Source organism: Hypomesus transpacificus, unplaced genomic scaffold (assembly GCF_021917145.1).
Source record: "Hypomesus transpacificus isolate Combined female unplaced genomic scaffold, fHypTra1 scaffold_127, whole genome shotgun sequence".
NCBI lineage: Eukaryota > Metazoa > Chordata > Actinopteri > Osmeriformes > Osmeridae > Hypomesus > Hypomesus transpacificus.
Genome location: NW_025813704.1, coordinates 606,642 through 616,657, shown reverse-complemented (window position 1 = coordinate 616,657; position 10,016 = coordinate 606,642). Strand labels below are relative to the sequence as shown.

Below are 10,016 nucleotides of genomic sequence, written 5' to 3'. Positions count from 1 at the left end.
AGGGCCGGAGCCAGGACCGGAGCCATCACTGGAGGCAGGGCCGGAGCCATGACTGGAGGCAGGACCGGAGGCAGAACTGGAGGCAGGGCCGGAGACAGGGCCGGAGCCATGACTGGAGGCAGGACCGGAGGCAGAACTGGAGGCAGGGCCGGAGACAGGACTGGAGGCGGGACAGGAGGCAGGGCCGGAGGCAGGGCCGGAGGCAGGACTGGACCTGTGGAGGCAGGGAGAGACTAGGAGGGTCTGAGTGGTAACTTCTGGCTGAGACGGCCACACACACCAGAACACCCAAACACCCAGAAACCCCCAGCCTGCAGCCTCTCCCCCAGTCCAGCCTCTCCCCCAGCCCATTCTCTCCCCCAGCCTGCAGCCTCTCCCCCAGTCCAGCCTCTCCCCCAGTCCAGCCTCTCCCCCAGTCCAGCGTCTCCCCCAGCCCATTCTCTCCCCCAGCCTGCAGCCTCTCCCCCAGCCCATTCTCTCCCCCAGCCTGCAGCCTCTCCCCCAGCCCAGCCTCTCTTGTGTTACATGATCAAACAAAGATGGAAGGTTTTTGTGTTGGAATTTTACGTGACAAAATAAGGACAGCATGGAATCTGGAAGAGAAGAATTCTAGTTGAGTAAATAATTTTGATTTATGAGTGACCCAGTCACCTCTGATGAACCACATAACTTAGGAGTTACTACACAGTTTACACCCCGTACTAACCTCGTACTAACCTCGAGGTACTACACAGTACACACCTTGTACTAACCTAGAGGTACTACATAGTACACACCTTGTACTAACTTAGAGGTACTAAATAGTTAACACTTCATACTAAGACTGGAGGTCTAGTACGAGGTACACATATTAACCTCGTACTAGCTTATACATATCTAGCATTATTACACAGTATGTCTCTAACACTAGTTATGTTCTATCGTGTATATATATGTAGATGGAATGAAGGGATTATTTGAGGAGGGCTGTCTCTCCATGGCTGGAGGTGACAAGAGGGTTTCACTGTGCAACACGGTCAAACAAGTCACTTTTCGGTCTAAACTTAACTCTCTCTGGGAGTCCCTCTGGGCGACACCTTATTGGGACCGAGACAGGAAGGGTCTGACGGACAGAGCGTCTTGAAGGAACAGTGCTGATGACAGGAAGATGAATGTATGAAAACAGAGACTGAGAGACAACTCTACAGGAAACAGGACCTTTTCTGATAAATATAGACCGGCTCCAGGGTGCCAACGAGAGACCAGCTCTTCAACACGCGTTTGAGCCAGAACACAGGATCGATATTGGCCTGTGTTCCAGACAGAAGCCTGTGCCGTCGTATCCAGGGAGACAAGCCCTACATAGGTCACGACAAACGTTGACTCCACCGAGAAAGTATTCCACACGTCTTTGCACTAAAACCTAAACGTTTTCTGTCGAGTTCATGTTCTTTGAACAGAAAGCAAACTATATATACCACATCAACCCTATCTCAACTGATGCACAAACAAGGAGGTTAGTGATGTATGATGTTGTACAGTAGACCAGCACAGCTACAGTGCAGTAACAGGTGTTCCAGCTGTGTACTGCAACAATCCTTGTTTGTGCATCAGTAGTTTGTAGGCTGTCAACATACATCCCCCTTTACTAGAATCCATTGGTTTGGGAGTTTTGGGTGAAATCAATCACAAACCATTATCACATTATACTACCTCAAGTAGGCTCATAGCAACCTAGCACGCCCCCCTGTGGTCATGGCTGGGCTGGACCTCAGGCAAGCCTAAGGATGAAGTCTGTTACGTGTGAGATGAGAAGATACAATTCAGATTCAGATGTTTGTAGTGATTCAGTTAGATGTTTTTAGTGATTCAGTTAGATGTTTTTAGTGATTCAGTTAGATGTTTCTAGTGATTCAGTTAGATGTTTCTAGTGATTCAGTTAGATGTTTCTAGTGATTCAGTTTGATGTTTCTAGTGGTTCAGTTTGATGTTTCTAGTGATTCAGTTTGATGTTTCTAGTGATTCAGTTAGATGTTTCTAGTGATTCAGTTAGATGTTTCTAGTGATTCCAAATATAAACATCAAGCAGGGGTCATCATTCTACTATGACAGCTATATCCTCTCAAATTTGTTATTCAGCATGTTTTGAAATATCTATATATTCAAGTAGATAAGTCATTATTTGTATTAAATAGTAAAATGATTTGAATCTGCAGTCAATGCCCTACCACTGAGCTGTACCCATCCCCATGTTCTACCACTGAGCTATACCCATCCCCATGTTCTACCACTGAGCTATACCCATCCCCATGTTCTACCACTGAGCTATACCCATCCCCATGTTCTACCACTGAGCTATACCCATCCCCATGTTCTACCACTGAGCTATACCCATCCCCATGTTCTACCACTGAGCTATACCCATCCCCATGTTCTACCACTGAGCTATACCCATCCCCATGTTCTACCACTGAGCTATACCCATCCCCATGTTCTACCACTGAGCTATACCCATCCCCATGTTCTACCACTGAACTATACCCATCCCCATTGTGATTTATTGCTTGGTGTTCTACAGTGAAATGTAAACCCTGTGGAAGTGACTCATTGACCTTTTATCAATCCGAAGAACGCCAAGAACGTACGTGTGTTCTTGAGAAGAACATTCTTGATGAGAATGAGATGCGTTCTACTGACCAGGTCACCAAAGATCCTCCACAACCAGGACGGATCAAGAACACACGCGTGTCATTTCCTGCGTTCTTGGTCAGTTTGGTATTGAAAGCGTACTCAGCCTTGAAAGATGACGTCAAACTAGTTCACAGGAAGAGAAGAGCACGTGAGCTGATAAGCATGCATAGTTTGCACCAGGGCTGCCAGGGAAGAAGCACTGGAGGCAGAAATCTTGAAACCATCACACACACACACAAAATCAGTTAACTCAGATTCTCGCTTTATTGGTCAACTTGATGAAAGACTACAAAACGAATTCACAAAAAATCTCTTTCAAGTAATCAAATCTGTACAAACCTAAACTGTGTGGGGTTTTCCAGCTCTGGCTTGTTTGAATCTGTGAATAAGCTGTGTGTGTTCCTCAAGTAACCCAGTCAGCTACTTGTGCTCGAGGACTCTCAAACGCACACATCTGTGTTGGACATGTCACAGTACAGAGGACAGAGAAGACAAACTAGTTCCCCTCCACACACACATGGTCAGATTCTAGGAGCAGCCTGCTAGATCCCCTCAGCAGTCTCCCTGTTCCCAGCCTGCCTCCCCAGTCCTGTTCACACTGGGGGTTCATCCTGTCACTGGGCCAGTCCTGTACACTCTGTGGGTTCATCCTGTCACTGGGGCAGAGGGGTATGAGAGAAGGGATAGTAGAAATCTCTCACCTTCGCACATAACGTACACACATATTAATGCTTGGCCACTCGCAGGCAGAAACGCAAACATTCGGTGTGGCTCTCTCAGGAACACACACACACACACACATGTACACACACTTCATAGCATTAAATGTTTAAGAATTACAGATAAAAAAGGAGAAAGCCCTGGGTACGGTTTGATTTCTGGCTGTTTGGTGAAAGAGAGGAGAGAGAGAGGTAGAGAGGGCGGGCAAGGGCGGGGCGCAGGGGGGCAGAGGGGGGGGGGGGGGGGGGGGGGGCAGAGGGGGGGCTGTGGGGGTCATTTCTTGGCTTTCCTGGGGGGGGTAACTGGGCGTCCAGAGCCCATGCCCCCCCCACCCCCGTAGAAGAGCTTCTTATCTGCCGGCTTCAGGATCTGAGGAAGGAACACAGAAAAATTCCAGGAGAGTCATTTGATTGTAAAGTGAGTCATTTGAGCACAGGAGAGTCATTTGATGGTGGTGAGTCATTTGAGCACAGGAGAGTCGTTTGATGTTAGTGAGTCATTCCCCGCTGGGGGCGTTACCTGGAAGGAGCACATGAGCGTCTCGTCCACGCTCATCATGGCGCCTGCATTGTCAAACTCCCCGCAGTAGTTAGGAGCAGAGAAGAGGGTGACCAGCTGTCTCTTAGCGAAGAACTCATAGCCATCCTCCACCACCTGACGGAGCAGACAGGGTGAGTCTCCAGGAAGACTCACACCACCAGCAGGAGCAGAGAGGGTGAGTCTCCAGGAAAACTCACACCACCAGCAGGAGCAGAGAGGGTGAGTCTCCAGGAAGACTCACACCACCAGCAGGAGCAGACAGGGTGAGTCTCCAGGAAGACTCACACCACCAGCAGGAGCAGACAGGGTGAGTCTCCAGGAAGACTCACACCACCAGCAGGAGCAGAGAGGGTGAGTCTCCAGGAAGACTCACACCACCAGCAGGAGCAGACAGGGTGAGTCTCCAGGAAGACTCACACCACCAGCAGGAGCAGAGAGGGTGAGTCTCCAGGAAGACTCACACCACCAGCAGGAGCAGAGAGGGTGAGTCTCCAGGAAGACTCACACCACCAGCAGGAGCAGATAACTCCCTCCCTCACCTGGTGAGCTCTGCAGATGAGGTCCATGTCGTGCTTGTGGAGGAACTTGGTGACGACGTCGCCCCCGAAGGTGAAGGAGACCCCCCGGTCGTTCTCTCCCCAGCCCAGCACGTCCTTGTCTGGGTCGGCCCACAGCAGGTCACACAGCAGGCCCTGGTCAGGCACGTCCGTGGGCCGCATCACCCGGCGCACCTGCTCCATGGACTGGAGGTCTGGAGACAGGCCTGCGGAGGGGGGGGGGGGGGGGGGGGGGGGGGGGGGGGGGGTTAGAACTGAGGCTGGCACTTACACTGGGAGGGTTAGACAGACAGACAGGGATGGTCAGACAGACAGACAGACAGACAGACAGACAGACAGACAGACAGACAGACAGACAGACAGACAGACTGGGAGGGTCAGACAGTCAGACAGACAGACAGACAGACAGAGACAGACAGACTGGGAGGGTCAGACAGTCAGTCAGACAGATAGACAGACAGACTGGGCGGGTCAGACAGACAGACAGGGAGGGTCAGACAGACAGACTGGGAGGGTTAGACAGACAGACTGAGACTGGGAGGGTCAGACAGACAGACAGAGACTGGGAGGGTCAGACAGACAGACAGACAGACTGGAAGGGTCAGACAGACAGACAGACAGACAGACAGACAGAGACAGACAGACAGACTGGGAGGGTCAGACAGTCAGACAGACAGACAGACTGGAAGGGTCAGACAGACAGACACAGAGACAGACAGACTGGGAGGGTCAGACAGACAGACAGGGAGGGAGGGACAGTCAGACAGACACTCAGGTACCTCCATGGCAGCAGAAGATCTTCTCATCCACTATGGCTGCTACTGGCAGACAGTTGAAGCAGTCGGTGAAGGTCTTCCACAGCTTGATGTTGTAGCGTCTCTTACCTGCAGGGGTCGACAGATCATTCACTACTAAACCCACAATACAGCCCTTTACACTGAAGCTTCCCTATCAAAACGCAGGCTCATGTGTACAGCCCTTTATACATCCCTGTCACAGATTACCATCCTAACCCTATAAACAAGCTTGGCTTCAACTTGGTGAACAGCAATCACTTCCAGGTGACCTCTGACCCCAATGGGGGTAAGGCTGCAATGATGGGTATTGTAGTCCAGAGTTACAGTAATGATGGGTGTTGTAGTCCAGTGTTACAGTAATGATGGGTGTTGTAGTCCAGTGTTACAGTAATGATGGGTGTTGTAGAACAGTGTTACAGTACTGATGGGTGTTGTAGTCCAGTGTTAAAGTAAGAGGATGCTGTAAAGGGGCAGGTGAAGGGTTGTGTTACCACAGCAAGTATGACATGTGACTACAGTTCTTATGCAAATAGGTTATTCCTTCAAGTGTTGCTATGTAATAATACATTAGTATTTTATTTGTAATCCGCCTGTCTTGCACATGGTGGTTAGTGTAACCTAAATTCTGTGTGTTTTGACAGCAGAAAGTGTTTTTGTGTCCAGGATCACTTTCCTTCAGGACTCTAAAGTCAGCGCAGAGAGAGGAGGGGAGAGAGGGAGGGAAAGAGGGTGGGGGGGGGAGGGGGGGGAGGGGGGGGACAGAAAGGAGGGGAGAGAGGAGGACAGAGAGAGAGGGAGAGAGAGGAGGGGACAGAGAGAGGAGAGAGAGAGAGAGGAGGGGACAGAGAGAGGAGAGAGAGAGAGAGGAGGGGACAGAGAGAGAGAGAGAGAGAGAGAGAGAGGAGGGGACAGAGAGAGAGAGAGAGAGGAGGGGACAGAGAGAGAGAGAGAGAGAGAGAGAGAGAGAGAGAGAGAGAGCGGGAGAGAGAGAGCGGGAGAGAGAGAGACAGAGACAGAGAGACAGAGAGAGAGAGAGAGAGAGAGAGAGAGAGAGAGAGAGAGAGAGAGAGAGAGAGAGAGAGAGAGAGAGAGAGAGAGAGAGAGAGAGAGGAGGACAGAGAGAGGGGGACAGAGAGAGGGGGACAGAGAGAGGGGGAGAGAGAGAGGGGGAGAGAGAGAGAGAGAGAGAGAGAGAGAGGGGGAAAGAGGAGGACAGAGAGAGGGGGACAGAGAGAGGGGGAGAGAGAGAGGGGGAGAGAGAGAGGGGGGAGAGAGAGGGGGAGAGAGAGCCTGCGTGTGCAGAACATTATGTCCAGAAATACTTTGGATAAGAGTGCTCATGTATGTGTACGTGTGTGTGTGTACACGTGTGTGTGTATGTTTGAGCGCTCATGTATAGGTAAATGTGTGGGAGCACTTGTGTATGTGAAAGGACTTGAGTGTGTTATTGTGAGTATATAAGGACATGTGTATGGATGTATACGAGTGTGTGACAATGTGTATGTGTGTGAGGACTGTGTTTCAGGACTTACATAAAATCTGTGAGTCTATGTTTACGTGTGTGATTATGTATGTGTGTGTATGTGTGTGTCTGTGTTAAGGTGCTTAAGTGTCCAGGTGTGTGGTTGTGTGTGTGTGTTTAGGTGCTTAAGTGTCCTGGTGTGTGGATGGTACTCACACTCGTCGTAGAAGCCATATATTCTGTTGATGGAGGCACACTCGTGGTTCCCCCTCAGCAGGAAGAAGTTCTCGGGGTATTTGACCTTGTAGGCCAGCAGGAGACAGATGGTCTCCAGGGACTGCTTCCCCCGGTCCACGTAGTCCCCCAGGAACAGGTAGTTACTCTCAGGGGGGAAGCCTCCATATTCAAACAGCCTCAGCAGGTCATAGTACTGGCCGTGGACGTCACCTAAGGAGGAGAGGGGGGTCAATCTAAAACCTCTCAATCCGCTGTTAACTGTTCTAACCACTAAGCTATGCCCATCGCCATGCTCTACCACTGAGGGGGTAGATAAATGCTGGAGGTGTAGAGAGAGAGGCTGGAAGGGATAGAGAGAGGCTGGAGGGGGTAGAGAGGCAGGGGGGGGTAGAGAGGCAGGGGGTGTAGAGAGGCAGGGGGGGGTAGAGAGGCTGGAGGGGTAGAGAGGCTGGAGGGGGTAGAGAGGCTGGAGGGGGTAGAGAGGCTGGAGGGGGTAGAGAGGCTGGAGGGGGTAGAGAGGCTGGAGGGGTAGAGAGGCAGGGGGGGTAGAGAGGCTGGAGGGGGTAGAGAGGCTGGAGGGGGTAGAGAGGCAGGGGGGGTAGAGAGGCAGGGGGGGTAGAGAGGCAGGGGGGGGTAGAGAGGCTGGAGGGGGTAGAGAGGCTGGAGGGGGTAGAGAGGCAGGGGGGGTAGAGAGGCAGGGGGGGGGTAGAGAGGCTGGAGGGAAAGAGAGAGTCATACTGGTAAATGCATAAATGTAAATATACCACAGATCTTGAGCGGAGCCTCCAGTTCCAGCAGGATGGGCTGGCTCAGGAAGATCTCCCTGGACTTCAGGCACAGACCTCGGATCTCGTTCTCCGTCAGCTGCACGTTCTTCCCTGGTCTGGAGCCTTTAACTGGAGGGGAGGGGAGGTCAGTATCTGGGACCAGACTGTCAAGTTGTTGTTGGAATGATGCTCTGTTTGGGGTCATTGCAAATTTGCCACAAATGTTGTGACAGAATATGACAGTAAAGATACAAACAGGCCAATGACACGCTTTGAGTAAAAACATAATTGCAGCAGTCGCTCAAACACATTCTCTCCTGCTCTAATGCAGATTACAAATAAAAGGCTTAGCTACCTTAAGCCTTAAAAAGGTCCCATGGCATGCTGTTTTTGGATACTTTTAGATAGGCCTTAGTGGTCCCCTAATACTGTATCTGAAGTTTCTTTCCCGAAATTCAGCCTTGGTGCTGAATTACAGCCACTACGAGCAGTGAGCTTTCCTTAAGAGGTGCCATTTCTGTGTCTGCAGCTTTAAATGTTATGAGGAGGAGAGGCGGGGCTAACTGCCATGCTTCACTCTTTTGCAAGCCAAGATGTCTTTCAGGAAAAAAATATATCGCGCTTGCACGGTGGTAGCTAATTTTCTCATTGGCGGGTCAAATTCTCTGGGCAGGCAAAGCAGAGAAAGGGGAGGCAACCCTTCCCCTTATGACGACATAAGGGAAAAGGTTCCAGATCGATCGTTTGAGCTTTCATGTTCTCAAAGGCGGAGAAGATACCCAGGGCTTGGTTTATACTTATGAAAATGTTTAGCCACTGGGGGACCAAAGGCAGGCTAGGGGAACTCATATTAATGTTAAATAACCTCATAAAATGACATATTCATGCCATGGGACCTTTAAGCACGTGCTGTGTTTACCACCACGGCTGGTTTAAATTCCGATGTACATGTTATACCAACTTCGGACAATGTTTCTAAATGTTTGTAAACTAGGTGTTTCTAAACGGCCTCATGTCGACTATGCAGGATATGGCGGACCCATGGTGATAAACAACAATTGTGAAAACTCGTTAATCCTATGGCAATTCCGGAGTAAACACCGATTAGCTTCTGTCTAGTTCGTTAACTAGCTAGTACCACGCCTCTTACTCGACCTTTACACGGCGTTTACCTCTCTTTATAATAGGAAATGTGAAGAGTGCTATCTTAGTTTACGATTGAAGACATAAGTCATTGGCCCGTAAATCAATGCACAGTGAACAACGTCAATATCTGTGGAGTAATGCTAGTTGTGGCTAACGTTGCGACACTCAAACATCGCTGATACTTGCTGGGTTGGAACAGTTCCATGGCGTGTTTGCTTATCTAGTCTGGTGCTGTTCACAGATAATGCTTGCATTCGTAACGTTATTTAGCTAGCTAGCTAAATGGGCATCCAAAGTCAAGCAGACATGGGCAAGTGCTTGAGTAATTAGTGCCCGATGATAATCGTTTGGCAGCGGTATTTAAAACGATCGGTGTAAAGTGCTTCCATTCCATGAAATCCAGTGCATACTGACAGAGGCTAGGCTAGACAGTTTTTAATCTGACTGAGCCAGAGCACTGGATTCACCATGTCCCTGGGTAGCTAGCTAGCTAGCAGCAACCCAACCAGACTAAGCGTAAGCTAATTAGCGCGTTAGTTTGATATCTTGTAAAAACAAACAGTTTGATCATACCTTCCAGAAGTCGCTGAATTATGGAGTCGATGTTTAATTTGTCGGCTTCGGCCATAATATTCTTCCAAATATCAGTCGGCTTTGAAGAATTCCCCAAAAATGTGCCACCCTAACTAGCTACTGAGTTAGCTAAGCTAGTTTTAATCAGATATCGTTAGCCAGCTAACCTTGCGCCACAAATAACCAACTGAATACTTGAAGTTTGGGGTGAAATTATGTCAGACTTGACCTACAATACTTGAACAAAGCACATTAGTCAACAACTTTTAAATACAATGTACAGATTTATCGAGTTTTTGGCTTCGGCTTTTCCCTAAACAGACTAGCGCCCAACCCTTGACAAAAGTAGATTTCAAGCGTTGGTTGAAAGCGAGGTTGGGCGGATGTGGGAAAACATTTTGCCGCTCTGTCATTGGCCCCCTGCTGAATATTGGTCTGGGGTCTAGGGTCTGATTGGATGTCCGCATGTACCTTTTTATCATCATAGTAAACAATAAACATGTTTATTCAAACATTGAACAATTATGATTTTTTTACGTTGTAATAA

General features: G+C 49.5%; 1 protein-coding gene across 2 annotated transcripts; it reads right to left on the bottom strand.

Moving 5' to 3' along the window:
- Positions 1-3,627: 3,627 nt before the first annotated feature.
- Positions 3,628-9,844, bottom strand: LOC124488209 (serine/threonine-protein phosphatase alpha-2 isoform-like). Of its 2 annotated transcripts, XM_047050768.1 has the most exons (7): positions 9,470-9,841; positions 7,748-7,879; positions 6,963-7,193; positions 5,267-5,371; positions 4,470-4,693; positions 3,910-4,044; positions 3,628-3,759 (listed from the first exon to the last, which is right to left on the bottom strand). In XM_047050768.1, the coding sequence occupies exons 1-7, from the start codon at positions 9,522-9,524 to the stop codon at positions 3,664-3,666; spliced, it is 978 nt and encodes a 325-aa protein (XP_046906724.1). In that variant the 5' UTR covers positions 9,525-9,841; the 3' UTR covers positions 3,628-3,663. The 2 variants fall into 2 exon arrangements, with proteins under 2 accessions (XP_046906724.1, XP_046906725.1); XM_047050769.1 differs by lacking the exon at positions 3,628-3,759 and having other exon boundaries at positions 3,958-4,396; positions 4,441-4,693; positions 9,470-9,844.
- Between the last annotated feature and the right edge of the window lie 172 nt (positions 9,845-10,016).

Coding starts and splice junctions, on each gene's coding strand:
- LOC124488209 (XM_047050768.1), bottom strand. CDS start 9,524: ATGGCCGAAGCCGACAAATTAAACATCGACTCCATAATTCAGCGACTT. Junction 7,194..7,747: donor GGCTCCGCTCAAGATCTGTG/GTATATTTACAT, acceptor TCTCCTCCTTAG/GTGACGTCCACGGCCAGTAC. Junction 5,372..6,962: donor ATATGGCTTCTACGACGAGT/GTGAGTACCATC, acceptor CGACCCCTGCAG/GTAAGAGACGCTACAACATC.